The following is a 23,295-nucleotide window of genomic DNA, read 5'->3' on the forward strand; positions in this document are numbered from 1 at the left end:
ACGCTTGTGTCCAGCTTTCTCCCTAGAGATTCCCCAGACTGATTGCATGTTAGATAACTTGAAAAAGATATTTCAAGCATATTTTGTACTTCATGTACCTATTCTGTTGAAATATTTACTTTCTGGTGTATGGGAGATGTATAGGCAGCACAAAGGTTTAGCAAGTGTTCAAACATTTATGTAATCTCAGTATCACACCACATTATGACTGCATTTAATAGTACCAACAAAGAACTATTAAATGGTAATTAAGCTTCTCTTAGAGAATAATGTTGCAGTGGGAAGCAGCATTAATGCAGTTTACTGCATATATTTCAGGACTATCCCAAATAAAACTGAAAGGGCTAACCTAAGAATGTTCTCACCTTTTAAAATTTGTCAATTTGAACTTGATCCTTCTGTTGGGACGTCTAACCATGGGCCAAAACCGTCCTTTCTGCAGCAGTGTGAAACCTGCGTATCTGAAACTTCAGTACCATCTCAGAAAGCCAGCGACCACACATCTTTCTGAGGGGAAAGGCTGGACTCTCGGGCTCAGATTGGCCCGTAAGGGAATCGGGAGCGGAAGGCACGTCTAACATTACCCTGTACCACGGCCCTAATAACGGAAGTGGGGCCGGGGCGGGGAGCAGCACTTGACGAAGTGGAAATTAAGAGCGGGCACGGCTGAGAGCGACGCGGTTGCGCCTCGCGGCCCTCAGCGCCCCTCACGGGGCGGGCCCCGCCCCTCCGCGAGCCTGCGGCGCGAGGAGCCGCTTCGCGCCTTCAGCTCGCGCGCGCGGGAGCCGCCCCCTCCGCCGCCTCCCATTGGCCGCGCGGGGCGCGCTGGGCGGGGCTGGCGGAGCGCGCGGCAGCGCTGCGGGAGCGCCTGGGGCGCGGGGCTCAGGGAGCCGCGCTGGGTGCGCTGCGCGCGGGCCGAGCCGAGCCGAGCCGAACCGAGCCGAGCCCAGCCGAGCCCAGCCGAGCCGAGCCGAGCCGAGCGCCGCACGGGACCTGCCCATGGCCCAGAGGTAGCGGCCGAGTGCGGGGAGCCACAGCTGGGCGGAGAGCGCGGGAGGTTTGAACTTCCAAACCTCTCCCGGCTCCGGCCGCGGGAAGGCGGGATGGGGTTCTGAGGGCTGACGGGCGGCACCGGCGTTCCTCGGAGTGGGAAGCGCTCGGGGCTGCCGGGATAACCGGTGAGGGGAGCCCGCCGCTGCCGAGGGTGTTCGCGCTGGGCACGGCGGCCTGCGGGGCCCCGGCGTGGGCTCTGCCCCGCCCGCCCCGCAGCTCCCCCGGGCATCGCTCGGTGACGGGAGAGCGGCGGGTTTGGCCGCTCTGTCTCACGGTTTGGCCATTGGAAACCGAACCTTGAATGTCAGTTTTCTAAACAGGTCATGGGTAAAAGCTTGCTGCTCCGTGTTCGAGGTGTTCGTGTGGCTGTGGGAGCTCATGCGTGCGGGGAGATACAAGCTTTCTCGCAAGCACAGGGTTTGCAGTACAGCTGTAATGAGTTTACTAGTGCTTATGGACATGTGGGCACAAAAATGAAGCACTAACTGTAATAAATAGCAAGTTGCTTAATATTTATAGAGATTTCCTACACTCTACCTTTACAGAACTAAAAAAAAAAACCACAAACCAACACAAATTGAAGGGGAGTAAAATTTGGTTTATGGTTGAAGCTTTCCGTCTTTTTGTATGTAGGTCGGCTGTTTCCAAACAGTACAGTATTCTTTGTAATTAGCTGTCCTTCAGTTTTCAGAAGAAAGTGTCTGACTCACCTGATAAGATCCTGAAGAATGGGCTGAACAACAGATACCGTGTGCTGGAGGTCAGCGTAATACAGAGAAATGGAAGTGACCCTGAGAAACACTTGACAATTACAGCCTCCCCCTCACTGGAAGATACAGAACTGTGCATCCTTAGGAGTGGCTGGTAATCCACACTGATACGTAGATGTTTGAAAAGAGAATGAAATATTGGATTATTAACTCAGTTTTGTTTGTGTTGTCTGTGAGTTGAGTTTTACAGCCTTAAAAGTGATACGGGATCCTGAAAGAACGTTTGTTTAATGTGATGTTATCAGTATGCTAGCACAACGGATGTCATCTTGAGAGACCTGATGTCAGGTAGTGTGTGTTGAGTGGGCATTGCTACCTTGCAGTTTTGGCATTGTAAAAATGCCTTTATTCACTTTCAGGACTTTTTAGGTCAACTTCTTAGAAGAACCCAACCCAGCATTTCAAAGAATGTTGAATCTGCTCTGTTAATGTGTTATTTCTTATACACTGTGTCTGTCCTTTGCAAACGCTGGTTGTGTGGGTGTATTCCCGTGCAGGGAGTCTGTCCCGGTGGTTCCAGGGGACATTGTTCATTTGGAAGGGGAGTGCAGCTCTGGCACCTGGGTCATCGATGCCCAGAGTGGATTCCTGGTCCTGTACCCAGACCTGCTGCTCTCGGGCACCACCATCTCCAGCAGTATCCGCTGCATGAGGAGGGCAGTGCTGAGTGAACGCTTCAGGGTGAGTGTTAATCCCACACTGTCAGTGAGTTACTGTTCCACTGGCACTGGTGGCCTAGCTCAGTGTTAAATCTGGCTGATAAAAATGTCACTATTAGCAATTCACAATGTTTACGACACAGAATAATTCGGGGTGGGAACTGTCTCTGGTTGAACTTCTCTTGTTTTCTTGAGACTTGCGCCTGAAATAATGCAGTACTCTTAAAACAGCTACTGGGCTAAAGAACTGGGCTTTCCACTTACAATTCTGATAATTTTTTTGATAATCTCTTGCCACATTTTTTGTGTGGATATGAATCCTTTGTGAGGGATATGCCTCTTGCCATCCATATGAAAATATAACCACACTTGGCCAAGGTAACAGCTTCTGAAAAATTTAGCTAATTCAGTTAATAATTGGTGTGGGCTAACTCTGGAGTCTGAATCCAGCTGCTCAGTCTTGGAAAGAGGAGAAGTGTCTCGTGGTAGTGTCCTTGCTGATACATGAGAAATATGCTGATAAACAGAGAAGCAACAGCTGCCAGTTTCAGCTGATGAAAACTTCCAGACATGATAGGAATATAAATCCAATTGAATAAGGAAATGTTAATGGAGTGGTAAACAGCCTGGCTGGGAACCTGTGACTGGAACAAGAAAATTAAGTACAGGAGATTAAGACTATAAAATGGTCTTCAACCTTTTATTAGAGGAGTAAGTAATTATAAAATAATTGTTGAGACAATGCGCAGGGTCCTGACTGGGATAACACCATCCACCTGTTGCGAGTGCAATCCGCTGGTCTGTAAGAGATCCATAAAACCACAGTGTTTAGGTTTCCAGCTGTTTGGTGGTGACTCGTGTAAAGGTCGTTTACTACCACTTTCAGTTCTTGTGAGTCTCCAGAGCCCAGCCCTGCTGATGGGTTACTGAGCCATGTTGGTGATACATGGAATGATTTTGCTGTGAGCTGTTAACGGACAGGAAACTGCTTCATGCAAGAAGTCTGTGTAAGATTGTAAAGGTACGTGTTTGCATTAGGAAATGCCCGCAGGCAAAACTTTCTCAGAGTTTTATTTTATTCTGTGCCTTTGTTTCTCACCTGCCAGTCACACAGAGATTGTGTCCTGACGTTGTCAGGGTTGGAATAAAGCAAGAGGTGAGACCCACTTCAATTCAGCTGCTCTCACAGGCAGGTTTGACTAGATAACCATTAGTGAGGTGAAAGCTGTCACGATCTTGTAGTTAAACAAGTGCAGGCCTTGATGTGCAGCAAATAAAACCCAGAAATTTTGCAGAGAGGTTGGCATGAAATGGGCGTAAATCTTCAAGTATGACGACATCTGTTGCAGGGCTCCGAGTCGGGTTCACACCAAATGCTCGTTGGGACAATTCTTCATGACATCTTCCAGCAATCAGTAACCAATAACTTGACACAAGAAAAGGTGCGAGAACTAGCAAATAAAATTGTGTATGGACAAAAGTACCTCAAAGAAATGTAAGTAGCATTACAGCTGCCTTTTATGTTTGGAAGACAGGGCAGGAACACTTAGAACTAGCAGATTAAGCTGTACCTTAAAAAATGTAGCACTGGTATCGGGAGAGTATTCTGCCACATTGCTTTGCTTAATGGAAATAGGGGGTCTTTTAGTAAGATAATTCCCCTTTTGATAGTTTAATTTTATTTGCCTTCCCTGCTGAGCTACTTCTATATATCTGAGCTAGTCTTTTGGAGTAACTGTATGTGGCAGGGTTTTTTTTTACTTTTAGGCCAAGCAGGTTGCAGCGTTTGTGTCTGTAACATTAGATTTCCAGGCATCTCCCAAAGCTGATTTTAATGGGACAAATAGTTAATTATGATCCTCAGCAATGAGCCTAGGACCTTGTGACTGATGAAGAACTGAATGTCTGTTAATTTCCTATCTTTATCAGGTTACTTAAAGTCTCAGCTGTTAGAAGACCTTTAACTTATTTTCTCAGCAAAGCTGATAGAAATGCTAGGCAATGCTTAGTATTTCCCTCAGAAAGTGGGAAGATGAATGGCTGTCAGTTTTAACATGTTACTGCAGGCTTTATTAAAATACAATTCTACTCATGTATATTAAAAATCATTATATATAGACTGTTTTAAATTGTATGTTGGGCAACATCAGTATCTGTTGGCCCCAGATGAGTCAGAAGTTAAAGTTGTAGTGGCAAGACTTATTACTTTTAGTTCTGTTATGAAGATAATATTTTGAATTGTGGCTGCTAAGATTACTTAAAGGCCTTTATGTCCCTCTGGGCCTCCATGAAACTGTTAATATGCAATTCCTTTTTGCATATGTAGGCTACTGTTTATTGGTGTGGAAAAATGAGTTGCATAAGTCTGCTGCCTGTGGTCATTTGCACTCCTGTGAACCTTTTTGTGCAAAATCCATTTGTATTTCTCTGTTGCTGTAGAATAATGACATTGTTTCCAGTGTTTGCCAGCACTGAATTATCTAATGCCACACAATTAGATTCTGTGTCATGTTCTGTCAAAATGCCTGTAAGGAGCAGATGAGGATATCCAGACTAAAAGCAAATGGTCTTCTAATTTTTTTTTTTTCAATGTTGCATGAATTGTAGGAATAGCCATTTTTAAATGCATGAGTCTGGTACTCCTTTCCTGCACTCAAACTGTTTGTTTTGTTTCATCACATCTGCCATGCTGATGCTCTCAGTGTGCTGTACCTGTTGTTTCAAAGGTTACATCAGAAGTGGATATTCTGGTGTAGTATATCTCTTGTAATAGATGTTCAGCTAATAGTTTTAGGAATTGAGTTGAACCTCTATGCACCTGTTGTTATCTGCAGTTTATAGATATTTATAAAAACTTGACAGTTACTTCCAATGATCTTGTTGCTACTCGAGGCAAATCTCTTTAGTACCAGCAGCAGATTTAATACTTTGTTTCCTTAATGTGCATGTTTTGGGTTTTTTTTAGGTATCTCTTAAATCTGAAACAAGCACAAATAATGCAAGAAGTAGAAGAATATTTGCCATCATTTTTTAAGTGGGCGGAAGACTTCATGCACAATCCAGCAAACCAAAACAAAATGCAACTAAAACTGTAAGAAGCCAGAATTAAATTTTGAAGCATTCTATGTTGTATATCTTGTTTAGTTCACTTGAAATTTTTAGAACTTCTTATGCACGTCTGTTGGGTGATGTGGAGCTAGTTCACGGCCTCAGTGACCGTAGAGCTGACCTTGTGCTGCATCTTTAGCTGCCACTGTGAGTACTGGGCAAGACATGAAGCCTGAGGGTGAACTGACTTCAAAATCTTAAAATCCTTGTGAGCAGGTACAAACCAGAGCTTTTAGTGAGCAGAAGAGCAAGGCTATTTGAGCTGCTGACTAAACTAGGAGTTACTGTAGGTATGAGCAAGACTACAAATCAGAACGTGAAACTATTAATCAAATGGAGTTCTTGACATATAAATGATTTCTTTGGTGAAATGGTGATTTTACTCAACTGCTGCAGAGCTCTTCTTGTCTGTAGCTTCTTGCTATTGATTGTAATAACCACAGGGTGTTAAAGGTTCAGTGAAATGGCAGATCTGAGTAAAACCTGTATGCTACTGTCAAGTGTAGCATAGAGTGTGGTTATTGAGAAAAGACCAAAAACTATTAAAAACAGTTTAAAGTCTCATTTTGAACTTTGAAATTTAGGTGAATAGCAAAACTGACTGAAGTTAGTTTCTGATATGTTGCTTCCTCTGTTAATGGGAAGATTAGTTTGAGTGACACTCAATGCATTTTATTTCTAAAGTTAGTGTCTAAAGGCCACTTGTAATGCAGAAATATTATATATTTAGTTCCACGCATTTTAATGTTTAAATATTAATAATTAATATTGTTAACTTCTGGCTTAATTCTCTTCCTAGGTCAAATGGTGGAAAAACAGAAGATGTGTCTTCTAAGATAGAAGTTGTAGATATCCTGGACATTGAAGAGACTATCTGGTCTCCCAGGTTTGGGTTGAAGGGAAAGATTGATGTTACAGCCAGGGTGAAAATCCATTGCCATTCTGGAGTACAGTCTCGGATAATGCCTTTAGAGCTCAAGTCTGGCAAGGAATCAAACTCCATAGAGCACAGAAGTCAGGTACAAGCACCAAATGTCTAATTTCACTGTCACTGTTCAATGGCTGTGTGTACTTTTTTTGTTAGGTGATCTATTTTCTCTTATGAGTATGAAACTCTTTGTACGTGGTATAATTTAAATTCATGGATGGCTCATCCTGGCGTGCCCAAAGCTGCTGGTATAAAATTAAAGTGAACTTTGTAGTAAGAAGTATATACATTTACCACCTTCAAGCACACCTATGGGTTTTATCCTGAAATACCTGTTCTTTAGTCTCTTCTTACTCCATTCAAATATGAGGTTGAAGCAAACTGTTTCAGGAACTAGGGTTATACATATTTCCATATAGCTGGCCTGATTTAGAGAGATAGCAGCCTTGATATAAGGTTTTAAAGATGCCTTTTAATATAAATCTTTGGTGAAGTTCTTACTACTTAGAGCTTCTAGAAGACTTGTGATAATAATGGCTGTTTAGCCATATAAATTGTGGAAGAACTAAATACAGTTTAGAATGTGTTGTGGTTTTAATGCTGTGCTGGTTTTGACTGGGGTTAGCAATAGTCTTCTTCACAGTAAGTAAATGTGGGCCTTGTTTTGGGTTTGTGCTGAGCACAGGTTGATAACACAGAGATGCTGTTGTTGCTGAGCACAGGTTGATAACACAGAGATGTTGCTGTTGTTGCTGAGCACAGGCTGATAACACAGAGATGTTGCTGTTGTTGCTGAGCACAGGTTGATAACACAGAGATGTTGGTGGTGTTGCTGAGCACAGGTTGATAACACAGAGATGTTGCTGTTGTTGCTGAGCACAGGTTGATAACACAGAGATGTTGCTGTTGTTGCTGAGCACAGGTTGATAACACAGAGATGTTGGTGTTGTTGCTGAGCACAGGTTGATAACACAGAGATGTTGGTGTTGTTGCTGAGCACAGGTTGATAACACAGAGATGTTGGTGTTGTTGCTGAGCACAGGTTGATAACACAGAGATGTTGGTGTTGTTGCTGAGCACAGGTTGATAACACAGAGATGTTGCTGTTGTTGCTGAGCACAGGCTGATAACACAGAGATGTTGGTGTTGTTGCTGAGCACAGGTTGGTAACACAGAGATGTTGGTGTTGTTGCTGAGCACAGGTTGATAACACAGAGATGTTGGTGTTGTTGCTGAGCACAGGTTGATAACACAGATGTTGCTGTTGTTGCTGAGCACAGGTTGATAACACAGAGATGTTGGTGTTGTTGCTGAGCAGGGCTCACACAGAGCCAAGGCCTTTGCTGCTCCCCCCAGGCCCAGGCTGGGGGTGAGGGGACACAGCCAGGACAGAGAATAAAAGGAATATCCAAAGGATGTTCCAGACCAATGGCATCATGCTCAGTATATAAAGTGGGGGAAAGGAGGACATTTGGAGTGATGGAGTTTTGCCTTCCCAGGGCACCATTCCACGTGGTGGGGCCCTGCTCTCCTGGGGGTGGTTGAACACCTGCCCAACCACGGGAAGCCATGAATTAATTCCTTATTTTGCTTTGCTTGCATGTGTGGCTTTTCTTTTCTCTAGAAAACTGTCTTTATTTCAACCCTCAGCAAGGATGGGGAAGTGAGTGAGCAGCTGTGTGGTACTTGGTTGCTGCTTGGGTTTAAACCACAACAACTAAACTGGAATAATATGTATTCCAGTATGTATATATGTATTTATGTGTGTTTGCAGGTTATTCTGTACACGTTGTTGAATTTAGAGCGGAGAGTAGATCCTGAAGCTGGATTTCTTCTTTACCTGAAAACTGGTACAATGTATCCCGTTTCTGCAGCTCGCATGGACCGAAGAGGTAAAGTTGTTCCCCTTCTCTGGAAACCATAATTCTCTTAAACATGACTGAAATCTTTCTTTATAACTGTAAAGTTTACTCTTATGGAAATAGCTGTATTTGGGGATGCTTCACTTGTTATAATGTTACTAAGCTTATGTTAAAAATTCAGTTGTTTTATTAATACGGCACGAGGACTTTGCTCTTTGTGAAGAATTGGTTCTTAGTTGACTAAAAAGTTGATAGCTAATTAGTTTTGAGGTAAAATTGTTCCAAGCAAAAACATCTGCTTAGTTTATCCTTTTCTTGACAGAATTAATGAAGTTAAGAAATCATGTGGCCTTCTACTTAACACACAGTACCTATAAATCTGATGTGGGAAGGCAGAATTCACAGCTTGCTGCTTTGCCTCCTGTGATTGATGACAGTCAAACATGTAAATATTGCTCCCAAATGCACAACTGCTTTCTATACAGCAGGTAAAAAAAAAAGTCTGACTAATGTTTTTAAATGAGATTGAATAATTGTATCTTCTGATATAATAATTTCATTTTTGTGGTTGACAGTTTTGTATATATTGAAGACTTTTCCACCCCAAAAGAATCTTCCACAGATTTCTCTATAACTTTTATAATTCAGCTCCTGATTTCACAAAGATTTAATGTGTTTACTCAGGTACACTTTCTGCAAGACAAAATCTGAGATAAGTCTCAACAAAATACTTGACGACAGTAACAGATCTGTTTAAAAAGCTATATTCTTGCAGCTCTCTGAAAAAGGCAGTCTTTGGGCCTGAGTTCTGGCTGGAGAACCACTTTTTCAGGTTCATTCTGTAGAAGATTTTTTTCCCTGTAAGGTATGACACAAGTACTACATTGATACTTCTCTGCTGAAGTGTTATTGCATCTCCTGGTCAACAGAAGTAGTGAGCAAATACTCGATAAAAATTCACACAAAGTTATTGAATTGTTTTAACAGCTGTTAAAAGTTTTAGTCTCTATGCTGCACAAAAACCAGCCAAAATTGTATGTGGAAGAGATTAAATGAGGTTTGTTAGAAAAGGAGAGCCTTTGGGGTAGTCTTGTGGAAGTAGAATGCCTGATTGTTTTTAAAATTGTAGGGGTAAAAGTGTATGTTGAGGGAGCTTTGTGGGGATACATGATATGTTTCTGTGAAGTCCTGCTGCTAATATTCAATTGTTGCAGCAGCAGGATTATAGCTGGATAGCTATTTACTTCTGAATAAGTAAGTATTTCTCTCTGTGGCTGTATACATGATTTGGTATAATATCTATTGATACTTAGTTTTGGAATAAGTTGACTTGAAGTTTGCTTGTGTATTAACTATTAAATCCCCATTGCTTAGCTAGATATCAAAATAGTATTTGTATGTTACAATAAAAGGAGTAAAAGGTAGACTCCATAAAGGTACATGTTACTGTCTTTGAAACGCCTTTATTTGGTCTTTGATTAACTTCCTGCCCTTCAAAATCTTAGAGATGATGTGAAGTTACTCCTACAAGGTTATGCATCTGAACAAAGGGTACAGATTCTACTTAATTCAAGTAATAATAAATTAATCTGTCTGGTATGTTACAGTAGATACTTGGATTGTTGTTATGTACATAGGGACTTGCAGGTGAAAAAGGATGCAGGCTGAGCCTTTCCTGTGGCTGGTTCTGTCCCTAGAGCTGTGGAGCAGAAGATGGAAAGTGTGGCCTTTCCTCCTGCTTTGGTGCCTGTCATTGACAGAGAGACCCAGCACCTGAAACCCTCCCACTTGGAGTATTTCAGCCTCTGGTATCTGATGTTAACCTTGGAGCTGCAAAGTGGAGAGCATAAAAAGGGATATAAAAATATATGGATGTCACCTTCTTTGGAAAGGTAAGGTTTAATTTCTAAACTCATGCCAACGATGCTTCCTTCCTTCCTTTTGTTTGTTTTGTATTTTGGTTTTGATGGCTGGTTGTGGGTGGTACGTTTTTTTAACTTGTGGGTTTTTTTTCTTAATAGTTCTCTTACAGAGAGGATCTTAATATTAAAATATATCTTTTTTTAATACCTTCAGAGAGAAGGCTGGAGATTGTGTTGGAAACATGATCAGAGTTGATGAAGTCCATGAAGTTTCTGAGGGACAGTATCTACATTTTTTCCAGCGTAGAAATGGTGCCATACCTGGGACAAACCTGTTGGTTGGTGATCGAGTGGTTGTGAGTGGAGAGGAAAAGGGTTTACTTGGTTTGGCTACTGGCTATGTTAGAGAAATCAGTGGAACAAAAGTCTCCTGTTTGTTGGGCAGGTAATAGGATAAAAGGAAACGTATCTGTTTGCAAACACTTTGGCACTGCCTTGAGGAAGGGTGCTGCTAGGTGTCCAGAAAGCTGTGACATGTCCTGACTCTTCCTACTGGTGATGCCTCAGGTTTTAGCTTTTTTGTTTTTCAGATTCTGTGCTGCTTTAGTGTATGGGTCTGGGCTTCACATTATGGGATGGTGAGCTCTCTTCACAGAGTAGGGAGACAAAACAATTCCTTCTCCAGCTGGGGACCAAGGACAAATGATCCAAATCTCAGGCCCAAGAGCATAAATAACGTGGACTGAGGAGAGAAAAACAAGCAGGATGTGATTTCATAACCTGAAGCTGTAATTGGACAATGAACTCCAAGGTGCAAATGGAGCAGAACTGATCAAAGTGAGAGACCCCATGACTGGGTGTGCATTTTGGGACCATTTTGGTTCATCTTGGGTGCAGCCCTGGCTGGGCTCTTTTGCTGCCCAAGGTGGATCCATTGAGGCCTTTAAATAAAGCCCTACTTTATTCTTTAGCTCCATCTAGTCTCTGTTCTAGGCCAGCCTTCACAAGGCATCACTGGCTTTGGAGTAGTACCCTTCAGAAATTCTCTTGCCTTGATTGAAACTGCCAGTATTTGGCCAGTATGTATGCCTGTCTATTTAACCAGGTTGTTTGAATAAAAGCACATTTTAACTCTATTTACTTACATCTCTAGCATGAATCTATATGGATACAGTGATTACTGTGTTAATAGTGACTTGCATTGTTCAGCCTTTATTGTCTTTAAATTTGGCTTATGTTTTATTATCCCTCATTGGGATCATGCTTTCTTTAGATCAGTTAATACTGAATTTCAATTAGCTGTTGATTCACTCTGGGATCTTTGGAAGATACCATTTAATATGTAGTAATAAATCTTTAATCAACAAAATTATTTTATCCATGTTCTTGTCATCCTTCAGGAATTTGTCAAATCTCTCCAAGAACACTGTATTTAGGTTGGATCATGATGAAGGAGATGTTGGTACAGGAGTCCCTTTTAAAAATCTTTCTAAATTGATGAAAGATTGCCCAGTCAGGTATGAAAAATCAAATTAATTTCACACTTTCAATATTTTCAGATGAAGTTTCTCAAATGGTAACTCTTATTTGAACTCAGTTTTGTCTTATTTTTATCCGCAGTGAAAGGCTCCGCAACTTGATAATTGACTTCCAGAAACCATGTTTTATTCAGCACCTGAGTTCTGTCCTTCCTCCTGAAGCAAAGGAAACTGTTGCAAATATTTTAAAGGGTACAAAGTGACTTTCCCCAAAATACTCTGCGTAGTAGTATGTCTCTACAGCCAAAGTATTTATCATGCTATAAATATAAGGAGTTTTTCCTACTTTGGGGTCCTGTGATAGTTCTCAGCTTAAAAATTAAAACCAAGTTCTTGCCTCACATGTCTTCTGAGTAGCTGAAGACTCGTTTAATCACAGGAAGACCTGATCAGATCCTTGTTCACAGCTTTATTTTACTTTTGCTAGAGGCTGCAGCGTGCAGTTGCAGACAGAGGCTCATGTTATTGCCTCTGTAACCTTTACAGAAGGAATGGACAGAGACAGCTCTTGGGATGGAGGAAGCTGACCTTGAGGGAGAGGAGGGAGATGGGCTTTGGTGGAAACATTCACTTGTGTAATCAATCACTCTTTCTTACTTGTTGACAGCTCTATGGTATCATGCTTTGTGGCACTTACTTAAAAACAAAACTTGTTTAGGTATGAGGCAGTATCTTGTATTTGGTGGAAATATTTCCTTGTTCTCTGGCAGGGTTGTCTGTGAAAACATAGATTTAACTGAGTTGTCTTAGAGCTAATTGAATTTTTTATCAAAACTCAGTTTGAAGTCTTATTTTGCTTGAGCTTTGCTTAGTCCAAATAGCTGAAGCATGCTGCCTGTTTGCATCAGACTGGGGCAAACCAGCCTCTGCTGTAATGTTTGTTCTCAACAACATGCTGCTGTATGTGCAGCTCATCAGCCCTTGCTGTGAGCTGTGTGTTTGGATGTGAACGTGATCAAACACAAATGCCCAGACACAATATATGGAGGTGGCCAATTAAAATATTAGAAAAAAGAAGTCACAAAAGGTCTAAAAATAAAAATGTCTTCAGTGACTTATTTCTAGGACCATAGTGCAGAACTTCTACTACTTAAGTATTATGTTTAATGTCATATCTTCATTAGAACCTACAGACTTTGCTCAGTTCTTATCTCCATTAAGGGCTTTAGTGAAGGAGGAAACTACAGTTTTGCTGTGACTTTAGTAATTATTACAATTGTGATGAAGTGTAGTAATTTAATTTTGCTTTTTCTTCTGAAAGGTCTAAATAAGCCTCAGAAACAGGCAATGAAACAAGTGCTACTTTCAAAAGACTACACACTTATTGTGGGTATGCCTGGAACAGGAAAAACGACCACAATATGTGCTCTAGTAAGATCATGTACCTTGCTGTTTAATTTTTTTGGTGAGATTTAGAGGATAAAATTAAACCAACTGTGTAGTGTCATTACTTAATCTAACAGTATCTGTATAATTTCAAGGATGAAAACACACTTCTTTTTGCTTAACCTATATTTGGTAGAACTAAAATTGGATTTTGTGGATGGTCTATTGCTTCTGTAGGAATGTATGTAGGAGGGAGGAGATTGAAGTGTGGTATTTAATCATTTCTGTGATGCTGTAGTGTTAAAATTCTCTGGCTCCAAATATCAGCAAGTCTTCAAATCCTGAGTTATAGCTCAAAAGAGGGACTCCTTTGAGCAGCCAGTAACTTGTCCACTGTAAATTGTATGAACCTGTGGGGCTGAATCCTTGTGCAGTCTGCTACCATCTCCAGTTGGTGGTTCTCTTTTCCCCAGGAAAGGACTGTAGGAGCATACTGGATTCAGGCTGTGGGCTGAGTGAGGTTTTCATGAAAAGAGCAGTATTATCCTGCTTCCAGTTGCCATCAGCTCGTGAGGAAAGAGGAGGCTGGAGAGCAGACAGCTGCTGCTATCTTCAGATCAGCCCATTTCCCTGAATCTCCAGTGACTGAATTGCCATGGAGAGCAGTGCTGTGGGAATGGCTTATTCTTACAGTGGGGATCTTAGGAGTGCAGTTCCTTGGGAGTGCACATCCAGGTTCTTGGCTCTCACTGTTTGAGCAGTGTTGTGAGCCTGCTGGCCATGGGAACCCTTGGGGCTGTTGCCCACATTGTCAGTGGCCAACTGACACGTCTGGCCTGGGAGAGTGATGCCAGCCATGCTTATTATTGGCTCCCTCCAAAACCCCTTGAGTTTTTCACCTTAGCAAACCTGGGATTGTTGATTCTTGCAGATGAATCCTTTTCTGCTTCTCCTTAACAGCTTGTCCTTTTCTTTCCCTTTGCCACTCGTTAGGTGAGAATTCTTTCTGCTTGTGGCTTCAGTGTCCTTCTGACCAGTTTTACACACACGGCTGTGGACAATGTCCTGCTGAAGCTGGCCAAATTCAAAGTTGGTTTCTTGCGCTTGGGGCAAGCTCAGAAGGTTCATCCAGATATTCGGAAATATACAGAAGAAGAAATCTGCAGGTCCAGATCCATTAAGTCTGTAGTAGATTTGGAAGAGCTCTATAATAGTCAGGTGAGAAAAATGCTTTTTGCTAGGCCTTCAAATTATTAAAGATAATGACATTAGAATTTTGTTTGGATGCTGCAGAGAAGGATCCCATCCCAAGGGTGTGTACTGCTGCAAGAAATCTGAGCTGAAAGAGATACTCAGCCTCTGCATTGTTTCAATTTCTTTATAGCCACTAATGACCTACATTAAGTCTGCAAGTTGAGAAGCTTGTTTATGTCCACACAAAGTAACTCATCATTGTAAGTAATAAGCCCCAAAGACTCCAGTGCTTTTATCTGAGGTCTTGGGAATGGGCTATTGCAGCCTCCTTTAGCATTATTTACATTCTGCTGCTGTTTGTCCCTTCTCCCTCCCACTGGTGCTCCTTGTGCCATTAGTACAATCAGCAGATGGGGAAGAGGAAGTGGAATGCTGTGGAGCTGACCTGGCCAAGCCCTTATTTTTGATTGAAAGATTAATGCTGTCTGTATGAATGTTAATACAAACCATAATGGGAGCTGGGTCATATGAGTCAGTGGCAGCTTTAAATTAAATTCACTGGAAGAATAAAGTTTGATGGTAGTTGGAGTAAATGCCAACTTCACAAAAGCTGCCATTTACTTTTTATTGATAAGTATTGCAGGGGAATGACTGAAGTCATAAGGGGAATGACTTAGCATTTCTTATTTTGGTCATTTTGGATTGCAGTGGAAGCACAGGGAAGAACTGTGCTTCTGTTGTTGTTTTTTCTTCTCTTCAGTATTGAAAAAGAAAAAACCCAAACCACCTGATTTTTCACAGTAGTCATTTCAGCACCCTCCATTAATAGAACCTGGCATCACTCTGAACACATGACAGGAGCAAGTTTGCTACAGTCTGCTCCAAAGCTGGTTTTGTTTGTCTCTTGTCACTTGCAATTGATATAAGAATATGTCAGGCCAATATATGTCTAAGTGATGCTGGTCTGATTTCAAGGATTAATAATTTGATTTATGTGATTTTACAGTTTAGTTCAGTTTAATGGGCAATATTTTTTCTTTTAATATGGAAAATATAGTGCTAAAGGATATAAAATGTACCTTGTCCTTGAAGTGTGTCTCAATTTTCAGCCAGTGGTAGCAACGTCTTGCATGGGAGTAAATCACCCCATCTTCGTTCAGAAGCAATTTGACTTCTGTATTGTGGATGAAGCTTCTCAAATCAGCCAGCTCGTCTGCCTGGGCCCCCTGTTCTGCTCCAAAAGGTTTGTGCTGGTGGGGGATCACCAGCAGCTGCCTCCACTTGTGCTGAATGCTGAAGCAAGGTAAGATGAAATGCTGCTGGACAATTGCTAGTCACAGATTATGGGAAGGCTCTTGCAGTGTTCCGATTGACGCATTTTGATTTTTGTTTTTGTGTTGTAACAGAGATCTTGGCATGAGTGAAAGCTTATTTAAAAGGCTGGAACAAAACCAGAATGCTGTTGTCCAATTAACTGTGCAATACAGAATGAATAGGTACTTTCAACGTTTATTTATTAAAATGTGTTCTTGATGTGGGATTGAAATGGTGAGATTTTTATGCCTTTTCTTGTTTTTTAAATATTTAGTAAGATTATGTCATTGAGTAATATGCTGGTATATGAAGGCAAATTGGAATGTGGCTCGGAGAAGGTGTCAAATGCCACTGTTAACTTGCCCAACCTAAAGAAACTGAAACTGGACTTTGGGGATGCTTCAAAGACATGGCTGAAAGAAGTCCTTGATCCAGACACACCTGTGTGTTTTCTGAACACAGAGAAGGTAAAGTTCATTATGCTCTTTGAACATGTCAAACTTCCTTCAGCTTAGGTCGGGTAAAGCAGGGAACTCCAGGAAGTGTTTTTCCAGGATCATATGAAATGTGCAGCGCACAGAAACGTCGTTGGCATTGTTGGCAGAGCTGAGCAGGGGTGGTACAGCTGCTGCTGGAAACATGGCATCTGAGAACAGCTGAAAACTTGAATTTAGATACTATTTCAGAAAATATTGAATGGACTTCAACCTTTGTTCTTCCTATTCAAAGTGTGTAGCTGTACTGGATGTCCTTGCAACCAGGGAATGGCCTTGTTTCCATGGGCTGAGGGTCAGTGGTGGCAAAGCTGTGTGCCAGCGGCAGCAATAACTGCAATTCTCTGTGGCATTTTGCAGACATTCTATACATTGAAGTGTAAGGGATGAATAAATTGGTTTAGGTGTGCCCTTTCATGGAGACCCAAAATTTTGCTGGGAAAGTAAAAGTCTAGTGTGGATAAAAATTCTGCAAAGAAACTGACTTGGGGGAAAAATGAGGAAGAGTTTAAATGCATGGGGGAAAATATTAATAAATTAGTAACTGTTTGTGGTCTCTAATAACTGTCACTGTAATTGGTGATTGGATTATGATTTGAGTCTTTCTTTCTCCTTACAAGGTTTTGTGTTGATTCCTATTAATACTGTGTTTTGCCAATAATTATATCAAGTGATGATCTTTTATGCTAACCCTGGTGAGAACTCACCAGTGTTCCTATGCTCTCTTTGACATTGTACAGGATTTGTGTTTTTTTCCAACAGTTCTGATAGAATCTCTTCAATGACCTAAAAACAAGCAGTGTGTACTTTTGATGACTTAGAGAAATTTCTAAAAATGTCTAAACTAAACAGAGACATTTTCCAGGAATGCCTTGACAGCTGCAGTTCCTTTCCCAGGAAAGCAGACAGTTGGTCCCAGGGAAGAGGCCTATTAATAAGAATCTGGCTGAAATACTGTTTATCTAGTAATCATAGCAAAATTGCTAATGAAAAAAGTAGAGTTTCTGTTCCATTTTTTTTTCCCTAGAAAACCCATCTCATGTGTAAGACAGCTGTCCTCTTCATGGAGCCAGGAGGAAAGTTTTTATTTCCAAAATATTGTAGATTTGTTGAGACATGAGGCTATAATGTCATTTCTCCTTTGGACTTCTTGTCAGAACTCCATGTATTGTGGCAGTCATGAAGGGAGAAATGCAGAAAACCCCACTGAACATGACAACAAACAAAACCAGCTTTTATTTCCTTTGAGTTCTTAGTAGGTTTTTCCCCCCTGTATTGTTTATAGTGTAACCATGAAATGCTTATGAAGAAGTAGACTTGGCAGGGAGGGATACAAACAGAGAGAGAAGGAAGAGGAAAAAACACCATGACACCACCAGGAAGCTTACATTTATTATGCTGGCTTTTAAAAAGATGAAGAAAAAGCCTCTATTGTTTTCTGCTTAACAATGCAACAAGTTTGTGACAGCAGTGGGAAATCTGTTTGTTTCTTTGCTGCCAACCCCTGTGTCATTCTGCACTTCTCTGACAGCTTGGGGCTGGCAGTTTGAAAAATGACATCCTTGATTTAGGGCAAGTCTCCTGAGAGTTTCTTGGCCCAAGTTGTTTTTGTTGGTGGTTCTGCTGGTGTCCTACGGGAAGAGGAGAAATACAAATGTAAGCATGTGTTCCCATAAGCATGACACAGTTTTCAGAACTTCTTTCCTGAAATTATTTTTGTGTAGTTTTTAGCTCCACTAATGCCAGTGTGGGCAGAAATTAACTGTGCAGTAAAACAGTGCTCTTCTGCTTTAAGAGAACTTGAGCACATGGGGTTTGGAGGCTTCCAAACACACTTTCATTGCTATTGGTGCTACTTCAACTTTAGAGAAGGCAGGAGTCAAGCAAAGAGAAAAAAATAACAAAACTGCGACACTACAACGACAAGATTTTACATCCTGAGGTTCCTGAGAATGGGAGATAATAGTTAAGAAATGGTCAAGTCAGTGAATCCTTTATTTAAAGGTTGGGAGTTTATGTACAATTTAATACTACCATTTTGGATAGTTCTTGCTGTAGCTGTAAACGTAGGCTTTCAAACATTCAAAAACAACTATCGTTTATGCCATGGAATGAAGAAAATTCACTGTAAATAATGCTGTATGGAGAGTGTTAAAGCAAAAGTCCCATGTAAAATATAATTTGCTATCTTACCTTATCAGCAGGAAAATGTCCATTTTTGGGTTTTTTGATTTATGATGTATAATGCTGAACTGTAAAGGATTAAGCTTTGGCAGTTTCTTAAGGTGACAAGCTAGTGCTAGAAACTAATTTTGGGGATTGTTCCAATTTGTTTTGCAAATGCAGTATTCTGAAGTTAGTTTACAGTACAGGCTCTTCTGTTTAGTAAAATTTAGCATTTAACTTTATTTCTTCAATTAATACCGTTAGTATAAATCTACATATGACTCAGTGATTTAGGGACAGGACACAGTACCCCTTTACAGACAGCACAAGTCATTATTTTCTGTTTGTATTTTTAAAGGTCCCAGCACCAGAACATGCAGAAAAAGGTGGCATAAGCAATGTGACAGAAGCTAAAATAGTGCTTTTCCTCACATCCTTATTTATTAAGGTATCTTTTACTTTATTACATGGGTTGGAGGGAGACCTTTAATATTTTTACATTGCTTTAGTAGTGGTGACTGTATGTATTGGGTAGCTCTCTTGGGGATAATCTTAAGGATAAATTGAAGATTGCCTTCATGTCTGTGTAGTGGGGAGCCTGAGGTCTGCATTCCCTTCCCTGTCCTTTGCCTGCTTGCATCTGAGATGCAAAAAACAAAAGCTGGATGCCAAATTCTTTTAAGACATGAGGGCTTTCTTTGGAGGGAGGGGAGAGGATTTGCCTTTGTTCCTTATTTCATCCAGAAATGCAGACCAGGAGCTCTTGAGTGTTCACCTTGCAGTTTAAAGGAGAAAGAAAAATGAGGATTTCAAGGATATCTGTCTTTGTGCCAAGTTAAGACAAAGCTTGGGAGTTTGCAGTAACTGATGTTTTCTATCTCCTTTAGTTAATACTAGTTACACCTACAGTTCCATTAGTTTAGATACAATATCTTGCAGCACTGTTCATAAAAAAACTTAATTAGAAGAATCCTTCTGACTGTACCGAGTTTCCCAAGCCCACTGCAGTGACAGACTTTTTATCCATTTTCTTCTTCACTCAGGCTGGCTGTAAGCCCTCAGACATTGGCATTATATCACCCTACAGACATCAGTTAAAAACAATCACTGATTTGATGGCAAAATGGAAGGAGAACAGAGTGGAAGTTAACACGGTTGACAAATACCAAGGAAGAGACAAAAGTATCATAATTGTGTCTTTTGTTAGGAACAGTATAGATGAAAATGTAAGTGGGTCATTTTAACTTTGTTCCGGTCAATTTTAGTAGTTTAGATGCATTTTGAAGATGAGTGGTTTGTGTCCATTAAGTAGGAAAAATAAAAGCAAGTGACATTTCTTTTCCAGCTTGGCACCCTGCTGAAGGACTGGCGCCGCCTGAATGTTGCTATCACCAGAGCCAAGCACAAGCTGGTCATGGTGGGCTGTGTTCCATCCCTGTGCTGCTATCCTCCCCTGGAGAAGCTCCTCTGCCATTTGCAGTCCCAAGCAATGATATCCTTTTTCTCCATGCTAGTTTGGGAAAGGGGAGAGGTAGGATTGGCTTACTGAGATTTGAGGTAAGAATGGGAAGATCTTTGATTATTTAGGTTATACTTTTAACAGTGATTGGCAGCACAGCACAAAATGTGCTGATTAGATTTGCCAGAAGTGTGCTTGAGATACAGCTAGTGGATGGGTTTAGAACCTTCTCTGTCTTCGACAGCAGAAAAAGTCAATGCTGACTTGCAAGACAACTTGGACATAATTTTTTGATTTTGAGGCCTGAATTTTTAATTTTTAATGCTTTTGCATTTTTTTCCTGTGATCATTTCGAGTTTCTTGGCATCTTAACATCAGTGTGATTGCTTTCTTCCACTCAACACATCTGCTTCATGAATAATCTTGGTGGAAAGGAAAATAGTGTCACTTTCAGATGATTTGGTAATTTTTTTTTTTCCTCTCTGGCATTGTACTGAATAAGCTTTAGCTATTGCTGTTTCCATCTCCTATTTAAACAGAAAAGAACCGTGTTAGCTGCTTTCTTTGCAAACACCAATGCATATTCAATCAGGTTTTGTGAAAGCAAAATGTTGTTAAAATGCTTCCTTAACTTGCTACATCTTGAATCTTCCAGCTGGGGCTCATGAAAGTATCCACAAGTGTAACATCTTATGAGTGTGAAGATGAAAAGTTTTGCAGGCCTTTGTATCTCCTCTTCTGCTGTTGTTTAATGTAAATAACTGGTAATTGGGCTATCAGTCCTGATGTGCACTGTTGGGTCTGTAGGCAGTCAAAATAGAAAGCATTCAATTATTTGGAAGTTTCCTTTCAGTAGAATAACAGACATTTCTTGAAAAAGCTGATGGCTACAGAACTAAAGCACTCAGCTTACTTGTGACAAACCAGAAATATGAAGCACTCTGATCCTTCCACTACTGGATATTGCTATATTCTCTGTTACCTTGATGAACAGTCACCTGCAGAAGTGAGTGGGGAAGCACTTGAAGAGGAAGGGAGTGTAAACCAGTGTTGTACTGAGTCACAGTTTTCTGGACTCAATTTGGTTTTAAAAACTTGAAAACATAGTTTACATACAGTAATTCCATTTGTTAGAATTCCTAATTAAGGTGCTGTGTTGTGCTGTTTGGGGAAAAAAAAATAGAAAAAACTTCTTCCTCTTCTTCAAAACCTCACATTGTCCTTTGAAGTCTACTCCTGCTTTTAAAAATGCTGAAGTCTTTTATATTTATATACATAATGTAATTAATCTCTCATGTGAAGATCCCTTGATGACATTTCTAATCTCTTGATTTTGCATACCTCAGGGAGAAATGTGATGCTGATTCACTTAATCCCCTGCTACTAATTTATGTGTTCAGCAGATCAATCTGAAGTGAAATGCTTCACAGTAGAACTCTTGTTTTCAGTTTATCTGATCTGTAGTCTTCAAAACAAAAATTTCCCAGGAAACAAAACTAGACATGCAGCTTGCTGCCTAAGAAGCTTACATGCTCAGGTTCTATTTTTTTAAAGATGATGGCATATAAACAACAGAAAACACCTTTTACTTGAGATATCTCTGCTAGTTTCTTTGTGCTACCTCATATTCTAGTCCAAAGAGACTGAGAAGTTTCTTTCCAAGGCTGCTGGTGGAAACATCTTTTTTTTTTGATTTTTCAGAATCATTAGCATTTGTTTTCTCTTGGATCAATGTCAAGTAGCTGTGTGCATACAGTTGCAGACAAACTTGTTAAATGTGGGCATTTTCACTCTTTTAAACTGCTCCCTAACTTTTTATAATGTTTGAAGTAATAAAAGTTTGCTGTTGGTTTCGTTAAAGTTGTTTATCCTTTGTTAATACTTTGCTTTATACAAAGAAAAACAGTACAACAATAATTGAAAAGTTGACAGGATATCCTCCTTTTTCAGGTGAAAATACATGCTTCATCAACTGTGCCTGAGCTCTGGGTCTTTCATAAGATGAAAAAATAGGGTAAAATATACTCTTTATTATAGTAGTGACATCAGAATACTTTTTTAGAAGATATTTTCTTTCTGTGTTTAGGATCTGTGCGTAGAAAGCTCTTAAGATTTTGCTAATCTGTTTTCTCAGACCAAGCAATGCTTATCCAGGAAATGGTTTGCATGCTATTAAAAACTTAATAAATAAATTAAGGGTATTGCCATCCCATCATGAAGTTGCATGAGAAACAAACACAAGAACATTTCCTTATCCACTTAAAAAATGCATCTTTCCTTGTGGTAAAAATTACACTGAGCAGCAGGTCCTGAGTCTACAGATGAAACCACATTTTGCTCTGGTAGTCTCAAACAAAACTGAGATGTGACTCTCTAAAACACTCTGTGTTTCAATGAATATACAGAGCAAGGGACTAGCAGTAAAGGATCACTTTTTTAATGTGCTGCCTTTAAAACAGCTTCCTCATGCAGAAGCAGCTGTTGGTGCTGCTGGAAAACATGCAGATGCATGCCTGCTGTGCTGTGTGTTGCTGGGATTCCCAAAAATGGGAAAAAAAAAAAAAAAAAAAGGAAGTTGTTTATGCCAGACTAGCAGGATCAGAGTGTGAGTATTTTAGAATTGTTTAATGTTTAAACATACAGGTTCCTTTTTCTTTGTAAGAAGTGGGAATGGAGGCTCCAAGAAGTGTCCCTGTCACCATGGGCTGTGTTCTGTCCCTGTGTTGCCCTTGTGGTTTGGTCCTTCCTTGCAGTGACACCCTTTGTGCTGTTTTGTGCAGTCACTGAAGCTGGGCAAGGTAAAGAACACCTTTTTATTTGACAGGTTGCTGGTTAGCCTTGCCCAAAAAGGTGTGAGGAAAGAATAATTATTAAGCAAAGCATATTGTAGTGCTTGGGGTGCAGTAAGCATCAGCTGAGATCCCATCTGGATGTGACAAACGTGCTTGGTGATAAACAGCTCCGTGAGTTTTGGTTCTTTTCTAGCCAGATTCACAGTCTAGGGCTTTTTAAAATTAAACCCCAAAAACTTACATGTTTTTTTTAAATACTGGTTTTGGTTCCCCAGCACGTTACCTTTGAAGGCAGTAAACTCACAGATCTTTCTAGAATAATATTATTTATTCTGATCCATGTTATCCAATGCTACAGAACTATTATTTGGAATAAATGCTAGGGATTGAAGCTTTATGTCACAGGCGAAGCGTAGAGCAGCCTCGAGTTTCTGCCGCCGGATTGTGCTTAGCTCCTGTCCGAGGCTTCTGTGCCCAAGGCTGCCCTGGCGTTCTTGCCCATCCCTGTGGCCGATGCAGCTCTCCGGGCGGGCAGCTGGGGCCAGGGCTGGAGGGGCTGTCGCGACAGGGCCGGGGGCGGTGCCCGGGGCGGAGGGGCTGTCGCGACATGGCCGGGGGCGGTGCCCGGGGCGGAGGGGCTGTCGCGACAGGGCCGGGGGCGGTGCCCGGGGCGGAGGGGCTGTCGCGACAGGGCCGGGGGCGGTGCCCGGGGCGGAGGGGCTGTCGCGACAGGGGCGGGGGCGGTGCCCGGGGCGGAGGGGCTGTCGCGA

General features: G+C 41.1%; 2 protein-coding genes across 2 annotated transcripts in view; one reads left to right on the plus strand and one right to left on the minus strand.

The window, feature by feature from the left end:
- Positions 1 to 687, minus strand: part of TET1 (tet methylcytosine dioxygenase 1) — a 96,863-nt gene extending 96,176 nt beyond the window's left edge. The window contains exon 1 of the mRNA XM_053984213.1: positions 366 to 687. The gene's annotated coding sequence lies outside the window, so the exon portion shown is untranslated. The remainder of the gene's footprint in view (positions 1 to 365) is intronic.
- Positions 688 to 930: 243 nt separating this feature from the next.
- On the plus strand, positions 931 to 21,593 carry DNA2 (DNA replication helicase/nuclease 2). The gene is made up of 21 exons (XM_053983618.1): positions 931 to 1,010; positions 1,738 to 1,917; positions 2,321 to 2,504; positions 3,832 to 3,977; positions 5,448 to 5,573; positions 6,390 to 6,609; positions 8,293 to 8,410; positions 8,703 to 8,868; positions 10,078 to 10,272; positions 10,457 to 10,687; positions 11,643 to 11,759; positions 11,863 to 11,972; positions 13,042 to 13,151; positions 14,100 to 14,324; positions 15,410 to 15,603; positions 15,707 to 15,796; positions 15,889 to 16,081; positions 18,633 to 18,722; positions 19,318 to 19,500; positions 19,620 to 19,766; positions 20,373 to 21,593. The coding sequence occupies exons 1-21, from the start codon at positions 1,000 to 1,002 to the stop codon at positions 20,427 to 20,429; spliced, it is 3,093 nt and encodes a 1,030-aa protein (XP_053839593.1). The 5' UTR covers positions 931 to 999; the 3' UTR covers positions 20,430 to 21,593.
- Positions 21,594 to 23,295: the final 1,702 nt, after the last annotated feature.

Source organism: Vidua macroura, chromosome 8 (genome assembly GCF_024509145.1).
Source record: "Vidua macroura isolate BioBank_ID:100142 chromosome 8, ASM2450914v1, whole genome shotgun sequence".
Taxonomy (NCBI): Eukaryota; Metazoa; Chordata; class Aves; order Passeriformes; family Viduidae; genus Vidua; species Vidua macroura.